The sequence below is a fragment of the Mixophyes fleayi genome, chromosome 3 (assembly GCF_038048845.1).
Source record: "Mixophyes fleayi isolate aMixFle1 chromosome 3, aMixFle1.hap1, whole genome shotgun sequence".
Classification (NCBI taxonomy): Eukaryota; Metazoa; Chordata; class Amphibia; order Anura; family Limnodynastidae; genus Mixophyes; species Mixophyes fleayi.
Window position 1 is genome coordinate 184,859,870 of NC_134404.1, and position 18,582 is coordinate 184,878,451.

The following is an 18,582-nucleotide window of genomic DNA, read 5'->3' on the forward strand; positions in this document are numbered from 1 at the left end:
AGACGTGTTAAGGGATAATCTGCCTCTGGATGTACCTTTAATTATAATTTCCCCTCTAAAAGCGACCCCAAAAAAGCATGGGAGATAGTTAAAACAAAACAGAAGGAACACGAACTAGGGGCTGAAATGAAAACAATTCAATAGAATAAATCCAAGATTTATTTGCCAAGTCACAACACAATTCATGCTGAATAGCAAATCTCAGAAGTGACTTTTGTCACATTACTGAGTGTGTGGATGAGTTGGGGAAAAGCCAGAAAGATAGGCAATACAGCCTTACTCCCATCAAAACAGTAGTAGCTTCCCAGTCAGCAGAAATAAGAGCATGGACTTAGGAGATGGAAAATCATATGGGGTCTGTTTAAAGCCACATTAAATGCGGATTTATAGGTCACAATGTAAGCAATTTGTAACACAATACTGGGGAGACCCGTTTTACAAAAACAGAGAAAAAAGGATTATTAGGATATCTGGGCTTGGTGGATACCCAAAATTTGTTGGAGAAAACTGTGAATAGCCAAGAAAAAGATCTTTCCTTCAAATAATTTGGAGCAGTGAAACCCATGACAAGAGGACAAGAGTCCTGATCCAGATGCTTTACAGTCACGTACTGTAAATCATACCAGGATATGCTCATGCCTTAATTCCTGAATGTCTGTAATTCACTGTCTCTGCAAGGCAGTACATTGCAACTTCCCTAGAGGGACATAAACTAGTTATTCCTAAAGAAGGAAATTGTCATCGCAAGCTAGTATCTATTTCCTTATTGAATGTTGACATTAAATGATATACAAATGTCTGAGCAAAGAGGCTGGATGGAGTCCTTCCCTTCTGTACAGACAAGGAACAGCTGGGTTTTGTGCTGCAGAAAGAAGCGAGGCATTAAGGCCCTACATGCTATATTATAATGCTTGGTCCAACAAAAGGGAATCCCCACGAGGTTTGATGAATGAGGATAAAGCATTAAATACAATAGATGGGTACTTATTAAATGTGTTTTACAGACTTTAGGATTAGGCCCCAATATGCTCAAATACATAGATGCCATCTATCAAAAGCCTACTGGCTAAATATGGTTAAATAGGGCTGCCATAAGTTTTCATAGGAAAAAAATGCCCAGTTGATCCCCCTCTCTCTACTGATATTTACTCTAGTGCTGGAGGCCTGTGCACATCAGGGATGTTACCGTAGGGAGAAACAAATATAAAAGTCTTATATATATGGATATATATTTATGAAATTCAGGGTCACAATCCCATGACTGTTACATGACTGAACTGTTTGGAGACTTATCCACCGTCATAATCAAAGTAAGCAATTCAAATACATTGAAGGTGCCACTCCAGTCTGTGTCTGAACTAAAAAAAATCACAATCACATCTTCACTCACCTTCTTGACTGGTAGCCTTGAGTTTCCTCAGGCATAGATTATAACCAGTACGGTAAATGGGGAAAGGGAGGCAATCTTTAAGAAAATGACTATTTCAAAAACAAGAATTGCTACATCAAGCAATTAACCCTTTAATGTTAGATCAGTGACTAAACAAACAATTATCCAGATTTGCTGCTAAGCTCCCAGAAAAGAACCACTTCTAGGAGGATCTTACTCCCGTCAAGCGAATATGTTCCTCCACTTCCCCCATTTCCAATTACACATAATTAATGGATATGCAGGAGACATTACCCTACTTTACGAAACAATGGGAATTTCAGATGGGTTGTACATGTACAGAAAGCCAGTAGTTACATAAAATTAAAAACATTTTTGTGCAAGAGATAAATAGCAAGACACAGAAATGTAACTATGAATTGATCAGAAGGTGGCCCCAAACACTTGTTACAAATATTTACTTTAAACAATAACCAAGCACTGGCTTATTTTATTGCACAGGCGCCCTCTCCCACCACCCAAACAGAAAAAAAAATTGACTTTCCAGCAAAGTCACTAATCCCAAAAAACTGTAAATCACATCTCACTGCTCCACTTGCAGCTATGGTGTTCTAAAGTAAATCTGATGATGGAAAGGTCATTTCCTTCAATAGAGATGTGTATGGTCCTCTGGATCATATTTCGATGCTACCAAGTTTTTATGGGTCTTGTGATAAACATTATAGGGTTAATGTGCTGACAGATAAGATAGGTCAGCATCCATTCTCCTGTACTTGCTCCCTAATACATTATTATTTTCTAACTTTGTACCCTTGCTACTTTTCCTTAATAATATTTCGACCAAAGGCCAAGTTTATAGATAATGGGGAGTCACACCTCCAGTGGAAGTATGTAATTTAAATAGGCAGAGCCTATAATTTCGGTACAACTCTATTTTGTCTACATTACATGTTATACAATACACCATTTACACTTTTGTAACACCTTTTCAAATATGAAACAGTTTGTGTACATATTTTGTACTTGATATGTGCTTTATACAGAAAGGGAATAAAAAGAATTATATGATAGTGGAATGCTAGATAAAATATGTCTTGGTCGACTGGGATAAGTTGGTATGTTGTGATGAAACATATTGCCTATTGGGGGTTAGAGTTTGGAGCAAATCCAACTAAAGTGCAATTTAACACCTAGAAAAACACATTTCTCGACACTGGAGGGTTTAATCTGTTCATAGCCCTTTAACAGAGCTATATAGAAGCTGCAGGGAAATCCAGTCATGATTCAGCGAGCGCCAACTCTTAGCTTTAGGTAGCAGGAGGTTTCCAGGAGCGGCGGTGGGTATAACAAAGATGAATATTTTATTAAGAATTGGACCATTAATTGTGGAGTAATTCCTTAAAACAATATATGGCACAGCATAATGTATGTTACTTGGATAAAAGTTTTACATAAAATACATAAAAGGTACTGCACATCTACATTGATGGCACTTACATAATAAGGTTCAGCTTCCCTTTCAGTAAGCTCATCCTGATATAACGTGAAGCAAGTCGGTAATCGCCCATGCCAAACATCTCGAAGTACGTCCTTGTCATCTGTCATTCTTCCAGCGGTTTGGACAGCACATATAGACCAGTTGGTTTCATTCAACAGTTTTGTGACAAAACTATGTTCTGCAAGAGATTTAAAAAGGAAACATTTACTAAGTTTTTCTGTCAAACGGCATATATGGAACAGATATCATGGAGCCTTTTTAACAGATCATATCCTTGAATAGTCTTTATTTAACTATTTTGAACCATTAATATAAATAGCCTTTTTCTACATCATCCTCCACATCTGCATCCCTTCTTATTTCAAACTCTAGAATGTAGCCCCAGTATCTCAAAACCTGATAACTCTTAAGGCAAAAAGGAAATAAATAGGTCACCTATTCAATTACTTTTGTTCTTGCATTAGCAATACCTAAAAGTGATGTCTACCCAACTGTAGATATCTCTAACTGTCCCTTGACAACCACATCAGTGGTACAACAGTCAGTACTCAACAGATCCCTCCCTTATGTGATTAGTTATTACAGCCGATTGTCATTGGGGACAGCTAACTGTAATACATTAAGAAAGTGAGCAGAAATTCCAATTGAGATCTGTCAAGGGTTATTTTAGTTGGAAAATAGAGTACCCTGCAGCTAACCTGGACTTCTCTCTAACTACCTATTTAAGAGGTGTACAAAATATGCAGATTTCAGGAGCTAGCAAGATCTTAAAAGGAGCCAAGGTAGATGTGTATTCATTGGCATCAACAGAAAGAAGACCCACAAGTTATGGGCCAGTAGTCCTTTTTTAAGCACATTGACTACCAGTCTACTCGAACCTGCTCAGCCCGGTCATAGTTAATGTTGCTTCTGTAATCTGATTAACAATTAAGGAATTAAATCCATTGAAACATAACTAACAGCTGCACTAATATGAATAGTCAAGTGCAAAAGAGAAGCATTGAAATTTGTCTTAGTTAATCTGTATATGTGTTTAGAAGAGACTATAAAAATAACAAAAAAAGAAAAAAAAAAAAAAAGAGAGAACCAGCACCATTGATTACTATAGCGGATTACTGTAGACCATACTTGCCAACTCTCCCGGAATGTCCGGGAGACTCCCGCATTTTGCGAGAGTCTCCCGGACTCCCGGGCGAGTGTGGCAATCTTCCGAATTCTGCCCACTTCCTAGTGAAGTGGGCAGAATTAGATCCCAAACGCCGCGATTCCTGATGAATCGCGGCATTTAGCCCCGCCCCCGCTGTCAAATGACGCAATTTGCGTCATGATGCCACAGGGGGCGGGGCCGAAATGACGCGATTTTGGCCGCCCAGCACCCTCACGCCCCCCTCCACTGGCTGGCTCCCGGAAGGGAGCTGAAGAAAGTAGGTAAGTATGCTGTAGACCATATTAAAATAAGAGATCAATAAAAGAGATCCATATAATTACCTGAGCATAGTCACAAATATTGTAAGTAGATATATACCTTTTCTAAATAGAGAACTAAACAAGAGAAACAGTCTAATTTTAAAGAGGGACTTTAAATAATGAGGCCTTTGGTTTAAACATTTTGATTCGGAGAATAAAGAGCCACATAAAAGAAGAACGTGGGATAGGAGGCCACATAAAAAGTGCCAGTGTTTCCTACCCTGTTGCGAAAAAATGGATCTTACATAAGTTTTCATAGCATTGTAATAAGACAAGAGAAACTTTGGCCAAGGAATCATTTGGACAGGAGGAATAAGTACAGTGGAAGGTGAACTACAAACACTGAACTGAAGCTGATTTATTTAGGTAATAGTTTTCATTTTCCTGATTTTTTTTTTTCTATTAACTTTGACCAAATAATGTAGTTGCTTAAAGTAAACAAAATAAGTAAGCTAGTAATATACCTACAGAAGCAGTGGTGGAAATTAATCAAAAAGAAAGCATTGATAATTATTGCAGACAAATGTTGGCATAGCACGGATTCATAAACCGTATGCAATGAAGTCTATTAACACCAGGAAGAATCTCTCTTTAGGTCTGTTGAAATTTTGCAGCACAGGTGGCGAGACCCTTAGCCCTCATTGCTGTGAATGTGATCTTTACACACAATGCATAACTTTATTTTTTGCAGGAAAAGTATAGCTTTCCATTAGTATCTTACTTGAACTGCCCGTTAGATCCATGGCAATGAAACAGTTAAAGTGTATCTGAGTGGTACATTTGTTGTTGGGAAACTCACACTTTGGCAAGTGTACTGACATGATTTATATCCTTCAGAATTGTCTTCTACCCTTCCTTGGGAGGCCTGGTTGAAAAATTTGTTGAAATTTGGATCCCTGAACAATGTCTCATATATATGCTGTATACTAACATTTGTTACTGAAGGCTTTTCAGTGTATGAATGATCTAAATTTGTGTGCAAATCATTCCCTATAGTCCAGTATTCTTCATTATAGTGGTAAATGTTCAGTGAACACAAAATTTAATCAGTTGTTATTCAGCAATTTACCCAGAAAAGCAGGTTGAGCCATTTCAGTACATAAAACAATGTGGGACATTTTACTGCACACTATCAGACAAGATATGTCCTCATGTTAGAGCCTAAAAGGGGTAAATTTAGCAAGCTGCAGGTTTGAAAAAGTGGAGATGTTGCCTATAGCAACCAGATTCTAGCTATCATTCGTTTAGTACATTCAACCAAATGACAGCTAGAATCTGATTAGTTGTTATAGGCAACAGCTCCACTTTTTCAAACCTGTGTTAAATATGATTTTTTGTTAAGGCCTCATAAGGCCTTTGTTCAGCCATTTTATTGTAACTTCCATAGAAATATTATTTGCTAGAAGAGATTATTAATTTTTCTGCTGATTTGCAGTCTTACAATATGTGGGCCTATGGCCTTGAAGTTAAGCTGACATAGACAACACCTGAAGAATGTAACCAGATATGAAAACAATAAGTAGCTTCATATCCAGCTGGTAGTATGGGAGCTGTGCCCTTGATGTTGCACATAGCATACCCCCAGCTCCCCTTGAGATAAAAACAATAGGCTCATCTGTCCTTAGAAGGGGGAGAAAAATAAACACCTCTAGAATACGTGAGAAAGTTAATCAGTAGCGCTTCTCATAGACTAATGTATGCATATGACGTAGGATTCATTTATTCAGTAGGCTATAAAAACTTCTATCTTTGTATCAATAAACTAGAGAATATTCCTTGTATACAGAACTTGGTCTGTGTCAATTCTCTCCAGCTGATTGAAGCGCTTCCAGATATACTTGACACCACAGGCAGACTTAGGTCAGAATTTTAGATCTATCACCTGCAACTTAATACATTTATCCCTAAATCTTTCTCTCCTCTTATGCTTTCCTTTATACTCTGCAATCTGGATTCCACTGAGCCCTTACAAAACTGACCAATAATTTACTCATATCAAAGTCCAACAGTCACTCTCCACACACATCCTCCCGGAAATCTGAGCTTTTGACAATGTTAATCACCCTATTCTCCTGCACACCCTTTACTCCATCGGCCTACATGTCACAGCTCTGTCCTGACTCACATCCTATATATCCAATCATTCCTTTAGTGTGTCCACTTCTGGAACATCCTCATCTCCACTCCCACAATCTGCTGAGGACCTATAATGCTCTGTTCTTGGCTCTCCTCTTTTTTTTTCTTTTTTGCTCAAACTACCTTTCCTCCCCTGAACTTTATTTCTCCCTCCTATCTCATGTGACCAATCTTCACTCTGCTATCTCAATTTGGATTTCCCAATTCTGCCTGAAGCTCAACATGTACAAAATGGAAAGGTTCTTCTTCTCTCCACCCAGAATCAGCACTTCCCCATTCTCCCTCATTGACAACACCATTCCTAGCCCACTGCTTAGGTATCACCCTCAACTCTGCTCTCTCCTTCAAAATCCTGACAACTCTATCTATGTAACATTGCCAGACTAAGCACATGTCAAGACACAAGTAAAACTCCAATTCCACATCAACTACTGCTTCCTCATTCTAGGTTGCTACTACAAGACTGATCTTTCTCTCTTGCCATTACACTTTACTGATTACTATACTGGTTCACCATACCCTCATCTCCAAATATTCTCCCTCTCCAGTACACCTTTGGCCTAAAACTCATCTACTCATCTACAGTACTTCGCCTGCTCCTCCACCAACTCATAGAATTCCCTGCCACACATTATCAGATTCTCTCCCAGCCTCCAAAGCTTTAACACTCTCTGAAAGCCCACTTACTCTCTGATGCCTACTCAACTACCACCCAACACTCCCCTCTACCACCGTTCTGATGTTCCAAATGCCAAACTTGCTCCTCAACTATAGCCCCATGCCCACTAGTTTGTAAGCTCTCAAGAGGCGGTCCTTCCCCATTCCTATTTCACGTACATGCCAATTGCTACTTGCATATCACTGCTTTTTATATGTATGTTGCTCACCCCAACTGCATTACTGTGGCACCTTACAAGTTAAAAAATATATTAAGAAATAAAGTAAAAAGAAAAGATGTAAATAAATTGCAGAGTGATGCCTGAAAAAACCTAGTTCACTAGCAACAGCTTTCATTTTGACAATTGCAATATAATAAAATAAACAAATTAATCAATAATTAATATATGGCAGGGAGGTAATAAAATAACCTAAATTAGAATGCATCAAAAGCAATAATTCATTATGTATTTTAGGAAAACTGTCTACTACAGAAAACAACTTAGAATTGTGCAAGAATATGAAAAGTTGGCGATTACAGCCAGAGCATTTAGTGGTTATACATGTGAAAATGTAAGAAAATGTTTATTGTGAATAGTTTAGGCCATACAAAATAAATCTTATTTATTAAAAAAAAAAAAGTAACTAGTAGTTGTTTATATGGTCTGCATGTGATTATATTGCTGGCAGCTGAAATTAAAATACTTGTGTTATAATTTATTTGTTTTAATGTAATCTGACATCAGACAGGGATCTATGCGCGTGAATGCAAAAGCATAGACATTTGCACAAAGTCACAGTAATAAACACTTCAAGCGTAGAGTAAAGTCACACACAAGTTTGCTTAAAAACAAAAAGACATATACATTTTCACTTGGCATACATTTGCAGATAGAGACACATACAAACTGACACAAACACACAGATATAGTTCTTTACGTCACAGTTTTAAAGACACACTAACCTCATTTTTATTTTGCCTTTGTATTTGCTTACTGCAAATACTAAATGATGAAAATCCCAAACAACAGCAATAGTTTATTATTATTTCTGGTTTTTAAAACTTTCTTAAAAACTGGTTTTCAAAAAGATAGCCTATACCTTTATAAATGATAGCGCCTATTTAGATAATTCCATTTTTGAATTAGTATAAAAATTAGCTATTACTCAGCTATTACTATATACACAAAGTAAAATGCACACCTTTGAAAGTTGCTGAGAATAAGTGGTAAGAGAAGAATCAATAAAGTTGATAGTGACAAGACTTACACATATTTCTGGCAGCAACTGGAATAGAGGGCGTGATCTAGCACAAAAAGATATTAAAGTCTATCATTAAAATACATTACTGTAACAGACGCTATCTAGCCAGTTTAGATGCTTCCCTAACTATCTCATCTCTCCCACTCACAAAATTAAACAACCCCCCCTAACCAAACTAATTTATGTTCCTTATAAGCAAAACACTGTACACCTACTCAAAAAACAAAACGAATAAAACAAGGATATTTATTATTAAATGAACTACTGAAAGCATATGGCGATGCTGTTTACAACAATACACTTATCAACAAGTACTCTTCCTCTTTGAAATATTTTGAGGCTCATTTAGAGTTGGACATACTGTATGTCTGGGGTTTTATTCTGTAAAAAGAAATTCATTTTTGTACTACGTATGCGCACCAAAATGTGTATGCATACAACCGTAGGTTTTTTTTGAAAATTGTTGGCTTGCGTCTCCCTATGCCCTGTACACTAAGGGTATGTTCAGGTACAAACGACTCAACTAAATGTGGATGCAAACACAAACTCTTGTGGGCTGTTGCGGCTATAAGCACTGATGATGATGACTATCAGCAGCACTACTTCGCTGCTTCTGATTGGCTGATTGTGTACTGACCCCTCCAGCTGACAGCACTTTATTCATTAGCATTGTGATAAAACTTAATTAACATTTCTATTTGGTCTACTGTAGGAAAGAATATTCCCATTGCATTTTTAAAGGAGAAAACAACAGATGTTTGAATTTACTGCAACTTTATTTAATTTTTTTTTTTTCATTTAATGTAATATGTATTTGTATTTAATTAGATTGTATATGGAAATGTGACTTTTATAAATAACTGTCAAGATACTATGCTCTCTTGTGTATAAGTTGCTGATGTACAAGTAGGGTAATGAGGCAATACCTGTTTTGGTTTGTTTTTTAAACAATGTCCATTTATTAGGGAATTTTCATTTCTTTTTAAACAAATAAATAAAACAAAACATACACCAAACAAGACTTTAGCATTTACTATTAACATTATCAAGCCACATCTCTATGAATTCTCTACGCTATCATGGAGCTACGCCTGACATACACCCCATCTGCACATAAATATGCATTTTAAGTGGGTCTTTTCCAATGTACATTTTAAGAACAAAAGTTTCCAACTCTAAATGAGCCCCTTTATTCGCCTCCGATTTGTCTTTTACCAAATGTCTGTTACTTTGTTCTTCTAAGTTCAAGTTACAAACATAGTAAGTAAATAATAGATTTTTAGAGATTCACATCAACACCAAAAATGTTCTCATTTTCTTGCTTTAGTTTATTTATAGTAGACTTCCGCTAAGCTAGTAGTTACATCAGCAAGTGTAAGAGATGTAGCACAAAGGCTTATCGCTCACTATTTCTTGTAGGAGTACTGTGTTTCCCAAACCATCAGAAAAGCCAATATCAGATGAGTACAAAAAGTAATACTTCTCTTTTCTGTGCTGGAAACTGTGGCCTTGTGGAATGGTGAAGGCAACAAGTCAAAACTAAGTTGAAGATTTTTGCACACAGTTCTCATAAGGAAGGGGGTTGTCCAAAAATGTACATTTACATTTCTTCCTGTCCTAACCCAGTAGAATCAGACGCATCACTTGCCTGGATGACATATGATTACCTCACTTCACCTCAATAGACAATAAATCCCTAAAATGTGTGGATAGTTATGATTCTCTTACAAGGCATGTCAGAGGGTCAGGCCCTACCATTTAATACCGCTTTCATACTGCCGCCCCGGCAATATCCCGGGTTTTTCAAGCCAGGTTTTTGCCGGTGCTCGGAGCGTCCCAGCTCAGAAATACCATTCATACTGCACCTCGGACCTGGGAATTTCCCGGGTTGACCCCATTCATACTGCACACGTCTGTGCCCTGGCAATTTGTGGGAGTCATCACCAGAGCAGTTTTCATTGGCTGAAAAATGGTGATGTCATTGAAAGGTGACTGGTTTTTTGACGCATAAAGATGATGCAAAAGTGGGTGGTGATTGTTTACCACATTACTTTTCATCATCCTCCAGAGACAGGCAGACAGCCAATCAGCTTGTTTTCTGTGCAACCCGGGTTGAAAAACCCGGGTTGCACCATTCATAGTGCAGGCAACCCGGGTCCGACCCGGGAATTACCCCTCGATAAATCCCGGGTTGAAGACCCGGGTTTTTAGACCCGGGATTTTTGACTTGTACCATTCATACTGCACCAAGACCCGGGTCGTTTGAGCTCGCCCCGACAAAAACCCGGGATTTTGGTGCAGTATGAATGGGGTATAACAATGTGTCAGTCAGTAATGAATACACCTGTGCTCCAGCAAGGAGATATGGAAAACCTGCACTGTTGGGGAGCCCTGAGGACTGGGTTTGGGAAACCCTGAAGCTATTATGCATTACTTGAAAACGCCTATCTTCAGTGAAACCTATCATATTGTATACTCCTACACACTATCACGTATGTCTTCTTCAGTAATCATTACCACTCTGTTCACAACACATTATTGTTCCTCACTGCACTTTATTTGTGTTCAACAAGTTGGGTGGCTGATATATACAGGACCATTCAGCAGTAATTAAAGTACAGTACATCCTTATTGTTAAACATGTGACTTGTCCCTGTAACAAAAATGTATTTGTGCCTTTTGTTTCATCGCACTCACCCCTTTTTGATCAAACCCCTAGCAAAACACCTTCTGTTCCACCGAATCCCCTTTTTGGTCATGTATGTTCAAATTTCATTTCCTGGTTTTACAGCACTACAGATTACTGTTACCACTATAATAAATTAAGGATACAATTAATAAAAGGGTCAGCTAAGCAATAAAACAAAATCTTCCAATTAATAACTATCTTCATAAATCACTAGACAGGGGGCCTAGCAGTTTACAAACTAGGGGCCCAGAATGCTGAACTCTATGGAAAATATAATGCTCCTGCTCGACAGACCAGACAAAAGCAGAACTACAGCAGCCCAGACATAACTAGTTTACAGCAGCAGTCTTGTTTCTGTCAAAATACAGAAAAGTATGAATATACAGAATTTATGATCTTATTTATTTGAAAACCAAGCCTCAGAAGCAACAAAACATTGGTTAGATGCTTCACTTTGTACTGTCAGCATAAAGCACTGTCCGAAACTGGGAAGGGGCAGATCTGGTGGTAAGTGAGGATGGGGGTAGCATAAATTAGGAGCACTGCATTTTAAATATGATTACAAGAAGAAAAAGAATATGAAGGCGCGCATTTAGGCTGGTGTTGCCTGTTTATTGAGGACACAGAAAGCATTTCTCTCCATGCAAAACAAACATTTTGTACACAACCTTTAAGGTGATAGAAACCTGTGGCCCGATTCATCAAGGCACGCACTCTGAGCGCTACCCACGTTGAGTATTATACGCACTTATTCAGTACTCCCAAATTCATCTAAGCACGGACCTCAAGATAGGTGCACAGATGAATTCAGGTGTAGGTCTGCTCTACTACCCCGGACGCTGCAGGATACATCCAATACCTATGTGGATTATAAATTCGCTAAAGAACACACAGGAAAACAAAAAAAAAAATATTGAATTGATGTCACCTGTTAATTATAAAGCCATTACTAATAAAACAGTTTAAAAAAAATGTGTTTTTTAAAAAAAAGAAAAAAAGAAAAAACTTTTTGTCCATCAAATACATTTATTAGGATGTTGTTAATGTATACTGAACATAAAATACATTACAACAGTTGTTTGTGGTTGCAAACACATGTTATAGCATGCATGCAAGACTGTCATCACTACTGATCAGGACAAAAAGATACGGCAGAAAAACAAGTAACTTTGAGACGCTCAGTACTGGATTCGGAAGTGGCCGCGTTTGCTTGAGTTTGGCACGCCCCTACTGTACATTGACTACAGCAAAATGCCTCTTGTCCGCCCTGTTCACTCCCCCAAATTGCCGGCTGTAGTAAGTGTCCTTTGCGTTCACATACACAGCAGACAGGGTTGCGCTCACGCCTGTATCTCCCGGTTCTGGCAAAGTGCTGGGTGATTTTGCGTATGATACGCACGAAATCGACAGATACATTCCTTGATGAATCAGGCCCCTGGTGTTAACCTATACTTTTATTGGGGCAACTTCCATTAGCACTTTACACGGGAAAGGCAAATCTAGGCGTACTTCAAAAATGTAATTAAAGCTTACAAACAAAAGTGGCCCAAGTAATAAAGTCCCAATGTCCCCTCAGTCTCCTGATTAATTTAAAACATAAATAAGTCTAAACTAGGAAACATTTCCAACTGGACCCTGAAAAGGTAACACTTTTACAGGGGCAGTTGCAAATTCCAGCATGAAGGCGTTCTGTGGAGGTGGACAATTTGCAGAAGCTGGATGGTATTGTATGGCTGCATATTTTGTGTTTAGAAATAAACCTAAAAATAGCTCAGAGATGTTTGGGTAAAGAAATGAACAATGATAACCTGAACAAATTCTTCGGGTAACAATATTAAATAGGGTAACATACAGATATGTCACCTTCACTTTCTTATGAGTCTATGGACAAAGTGTCTTTAACTATCTTTCATTATAGCTACCAAATGGCCTGGATTTTCAGTAACAGTTCTAGTGTTATGTAACATTCAGGTTCCTGCCCTTTCAAAAGGGCAAAGCCTAATTTTACCCTCCATCGCAAGCAAAACACCTAGGGGTAAATTTATCAAGCTGCAGGTTTGAAGGAGGAAGAAGGATGGAGGTTCAAAATGTGACTGAACTAAAAAAAAATAAAAAAAATAGAAAAGCACAGCACATATGGAGAAAGTACAGAAATACAGCTGCAGGGGTGTTAAATATTTGTCCAGCTGTTGGCTCTTCAAGAGGTAAATGGAGCAGAGCAGACCTCCACTACCACAGAAGTGATGGAAGATTTTTGCGCACACAAGCCGCATGATAATAATTAATCTTATTGCCATGTATGTGTGCCCTAGCCTCATATAACAAGAGGAGGCAAATATTGAGGAAAATGAGCTGCTCTTAACTTCATAATTGCCTTAGTGCATAGATACCTATGTGATGTTAAATACTTTCGTTTCAAAAAGACAAAAGTATTATAGGAGTGTTTTTGTAATGTAGCTTCAAACACATTTTAGAGCTGAACAAAGATCCCTCCTATCTGAAACACCTTCAGCTAACCTACCAATGATGCACACCTTGTAATGTACTGCCAACTACAACACCAAATGAAACCAATGCAAGGTTTTGATACAGCTGTATATCCGTATTAATAATGTGCATTGGCAATACAACTTCTATATATCCATCACAAGTATCCCCAACGTCATGTTTCAGATTTCCCCCTGGTAAACAACCCAGTGTCAAGCAGCCAGCGACATAGGTGAGTGTCACATAGGTGGTCACACAGAGACCTGGCACACCCTCTGGGTAACACCGGGCAGCACACACAGCGCTACACACATGTTGCGACAAACTTACAGTAAGACTACACGTGTGCGCGCTGCACAAGAATGACACACATGGTCACACACACGTCCAGTCTTATACACGAGTCATAGGTGTAAGAGTGCGCGTACACCCGAGTGGGTGATTCAGTTACCCCAATTATCAGCAGTTCTCCTCCCGGTGCTGTCAGTCTCTTCCGGGTGTGACTCTTTCCCCACCCACTAAGTCCTCACGTCACCCGTTCATCTTGTACGGAAACATTAGAGGTACAAATGGAAAGTGGAAGCAGAATGGGCGCTGCACGGGACGTAGTGATCTCTCTTCCCCTCTTTAGTATTAATTATACATTGTGATATAGATTATTATATTAACAAATATATGAAAGTGAGTAATTCTTAGAAGGGTCTCTTTATGGAATGTGATTTGGACTGAATACCAATTAATAGGTTCATTTAAATCTTTGGGGTCATTCTGTGGCTTTTTCATGTTTGTATAAATAATTATTTATACTGGGAGAAGCATCAATTCATTGGAGGTTGTTTCCAAATTGTACTGTCACCGCCATTTATCTGCCTGAAGTGCTGCTCTCTATTACCTCTTACCACACCACATCTGTAGCCCATACCTAACCGGACTTGTACAGGGTTAAATAGCAGGTTGGCCTGTAGCTGGTACCCGATGGGGGCATTCATTTATTTAGGGAATAATAGACAATATGGTATTATATTCTCTATAAACACTGCTACTATGCTTTCTTTATTAAATAATAAGTGTTTTCATTAACTGTTTATGTTGTGGTTATTAAGTAACACCAGACTAATACATGAAATAGGGGTTCTTAACATTTTTAAGCTAGGACCCAAATTATATTTGTGAATTTGTTTTGGAGCTATTATATATTAATTTCATATTATACTTGTGTAGTACCCTGCAAAATAGGAAATGTTTCCATAAAATCTTGACAGATCCCACAGTATGAGAGAATAGGGAACTAGAGAAATATGGTGGAATATCTAATATTTATTGTTATGGCATTTAATGTAAAAAAAATAAATTGTATTTTATGAATGTGTAAATCGTGTCATTATAATCATATGTAAACAGATCCAATCTTGTATTGGTGCTGAAAGAGGTAGTGGCGTCCTGGCAGGCATTTGAAGGTTTAAATGGAGCTGTTATAACAGCTACCACCCTGCATTTGAGAAGAGACTCAAGCTACTTCCCTGCTGTCCACTTCGGCAGCAGGCTCCTGAGGACAGGAGCTCTTCATCAGCTGATGTTTCTGCCAGCTGTTGTGAGTAGTGTTTCCACTTTCTTGGCAATTTGACCCCGGTCAGGACCATTCCAGGAAATCAGGAAAAACTTTTTTTTTTTCAACTTCTTTTTTTTTTTAGTTTCCATATAGGTTTATTTTAAAAAGAAAAACACGACTACCACCCACCAGGCTTCCAAGTCTTCCCCCTGCAGATGAGTGTTGGGGGGATGTTTCCACCATCCCATATTGGTGTGCACTCTATAGTTTGTCCCCGCCTCGCCTAACTGGAGCTCACTTTTTCTCACACTCAGTGGAGACAGTGAATGGCAGCAGTGTCTGACTGGTATCAGTCGCACCCATTCTGACTCCTAAGTGAGTGTGACACAACTGGGAACAAACCTCACCAGTGTTTACCAACGGGGCAGAGTATTGGGGAATGAGCACCTCAGGGATCGAGGTCTTGGTATGGGAACACAAAAGACATAAGCAGCTCATATTACTAATATTAATACAATATTATGTCTATGAACTCTCCAATCAACAGTACACAATGTGAAGAATACAATGACTAATCTCTGTATACTGTGCTCCATAAAACATATATAAGTTAAGTCTATCTTGCATTGGTCAACTGTGTATGTATCAATGACAATCAAAATCTGTATTATTGACAGGGACTGACTGGCAGAAGCTCAGAGGCAGACTGTCGGAGGTAGAGGCAGTGTGACACCCATTCCCTGACCCACAAGTGAGTGAGATACAACCGGGATAATGGGGTAAATTTATCAAGCTGCAAGTGTGAAAAAGTGTAAATGTTGCCCATAGCATCCAATCAGATTCTAGCTGTCATTTTGTAGAATGTACTAAATAAATGATAACTAGAATCTGATTGGTTGCTATAGGCAACAACTCTACTTTTTCAAACCCGCAGCTTGATAAATTTACCCCTATGTCTGTTCACACAAAGGGGCTTGGGAATAGCTGAGCACCCTAGGGAGAGAGGCCTGGGGTGACTAAATATGTTCGTGCCTGTAAACAGCTTTCATTATTATGTGTCACGAGCCGCGGCGGTACTCACAGCCGCCGCGGCTCGCTTCTCATGCGCCCCATCGTCCCAGCCGTCACCTTGACGACCGGGACGTCATTTCCTCTTCCTGTCCGGCCGTCACCAGGGCAACAGCCAGACGCTAGTACACTAGCGCTGCGTCCCGGCGGTGCTGGTAGCCAGGCACATGCGCATAGCAGGCAGCCTGTGGGCTGATTCTATTAGGCTTATTAACAGGCATTAGCCTGCAACTGTGTAGGTCAGGGGCAAGCCCTGATTGGCCCTGCTGGATACTAGTAAATTAACCTGCAGGAGTGTGTTCAACTGCTGATTGGTCTGTGTCTGTATTTAAGGCAATGAGGTCTGCTGCCTCATTGCCGGTTATAGCTTCTGTGCTCCAGTCTGCTGACCTGCTTGTTCCAGTTCCTGTATCCTGTTATCTACGTTTTGACTACCCGTGTTTGACCCTTGGCTTTGTATTGGACTTCGCTTGTGTTTCCTGTGACCCTGATCCTTGGCTCGTTTACCCGTTCCGCTTCTCTGCCTGTGACCTCTGACCTCGGCTTGTTCATCGATACTGATACCTGCTGCCGGCCTTTGACCTCTGCGTGGACCTGACTCTTCTTGCCTGGGTTCTCCCCAGCCGGTACACACTTCACGACCCTCTGTCAGTCTGCAGCCCAGTCTGTCCCCACCATCAGGGGCTCCAGTGAACACCTGACTGGCAGAGTAGACTCCGGGTTGTGTTGTGCCGGCTGGAAGAGTTCCTAACAGTAACATTATAACCGGCCCACTCACGGAGACAAGATTAGAATGGATGCAAGTGGATCCACACCGTCTCCGGCACAAACCCTAGCAGGCCATGTTGAGTCTTTGTATCAGATGATGCAGGGATTGGCTGAGCGTATGTCTGTTCAAGAAGAAGCCACAAAAGCTTCACAATCTCCTCCAGATCCCATCTGTGAGCCCAAAATGAATTTACCGGATCGGTTCTCCGGAAATAGAACCTTGTTTCGGAACTTCAGGGAGAGCTGCAAGCTCTATTTTTCGGATGAGACCCCGCTCCTCCGGTTCAGAGCAGCAACGAGTTGGGATAATTATTTCCCTTCTACAGGGTGACCCCCAGTCCTGGGCGTTTTCTTTGCCACAGACCAGTCCGGCCATGCAGTCCGTAGACTCCTTCTTTGAGGCATTGGGTTTACTGTATGATGACCCGGATCGAGTGGCCTCCGCGGAAGCTCATCTACGGTCCTTGAAACAAGGCCGACGGTCGGCAGAAGAATACTGCGCGGAATTCCGTAGATGGTCACCTGACAGTGGATGGAACGACCCTGCCTTACGTAGTCAGTTCCGTGTCGGCCTATCCGAACAGGTTAAAGATTCGCTGGTGCAATACCCGTCTCCTAGCTCTCTGGAGGATCTGATGCACCTCTCCATTAAAATTGACAGGAGATATAAAGAGCGGAAAATTGAAAAGGAAACGTCATCACCTCCATCCGCCTTCGTTCCTTTCTCCCAGGATGGTGAGGAACCAATGCAATTGGGAGCATACCGTCTTTCCTCTGAGGAAAGAGACAGGAGACGGCCACAAGGCTTATGTTTATATTGTGGCGCAAGAGGCCACTTCTCCCGTTCTTGCCCAAACAAGTCGGGAAACGAGCATGCCTAGGAAACGAGGGGAGAGTTCACTTAGGTCTACAAATTGTCTCCCCAAAAAATGCGGTAGTGGTTCCTGCACAGCTCACGTTCAGTGCTTGTTCTGTGGGTCTGGTGGCCTTCATTGATAGTGGAGCTGCAGGTAACTTCTTGGACTTCGAGTTTGCCCGCTCTGCTGGAATTCCGCGGGTTAAACTCAAATCCGCCATCTCGGTATGTGGCTTAGATGGTGCTCCATTGCCAGGCGGTAAGGTTACCTGGGAGACCCCGCTATTACAATTGAGGATTGGGGCTCTCCACTCCGAATCTATAGTCTTTCGTCTCATCGAATGCCCGTCAGTGCCTTTGATTCTAGGTCATCCTTGGCTATCCTGTCATAACCCTGTCATAGATTGGGCAAAAGGAGAGATTGTCCAGTGGAGCTCTCATTGTTCACAGTCCTGTTTGACATTACCTCTACGTGTGGTTCGGTCCATTCCTTAGCAGCTTCCCTCCCAGTATCATGACTTCTGGGATGTCTTCTCTAAAAAGGCTGCTGATATTCTACCACCGCACAGGGAGTTCGACTGTGCCATCGAGTTAATTCCAGGTACTAAACTACCCAAGGGACGTTTGTATTCTCTCTCCGGTCCAGAGACCAAATCCATGCAGGAGTACATTGATGAAAATCTGGAGAAAGGCTTCATCAGGCCATCCAAGTCTCCAGTAGGGGCTGGGTGCTTCCTTGTGTCCAAGAAGGACT

The 18,582-nt window shown here is 40.2% G+C and overlaps 1 protein-coding gene and 1 long non-coding RNA gene across 5 annotated transcripts in view; one reads left to right on the forward strand and one right to left on the reverse strand.

Annotated features, from left to right (window-relative positions):
- Positions 1 to 14,142, reverse strand: part of ATG5 (autophagy related 5) — a 170,048-nt gene extending 155,906 nt beyond the window's left edge. Inside the window, exons 1-3 of one of the 4 annotated variants that reach the window (XM_075202857.1) lie at positions 14,039 to 14,073; positions 11,109 to 11,223; positions 2,888 to 3,066 (exon numbers count right to left, since the gene is read on the reverse strand). In XM_075202857.1, the coding sequence (XP_075058958.1) occupies positions 2,888 to 2,995 (108 nt within the window). In that variant the 5' untranslated portion in view covers positions 2,996 to 3,066; positions 11,109 to 11,223; positions 14,039 to 14,073. The other 3 variants (XM_075202856.1, XM_075202855.1, XM_075202858.1) reach the window with 3 other exon arrangements.
- Positions 14,143 to 14,157: 15 nt separating this feature from the next.
- The window catches only part of LOC142144246 (uncharacterized), a 38,908-nt gene continuing 34,483 nt past the window's right edge, over positions 14,158 to 18,582 (forward strand). The window contains exons 1-2 of the long non-coding RNA XR_012689677.1: positions 14,158 to 14,268; positions 15,814 to 15,887. This is a non-coding gene — a long non-coding RNA (uncharacterized LOC142144246). The remainder of the gene's footprint in view (positions 14,269 to 15,813; positions 15,888 to 18,582) is intronic.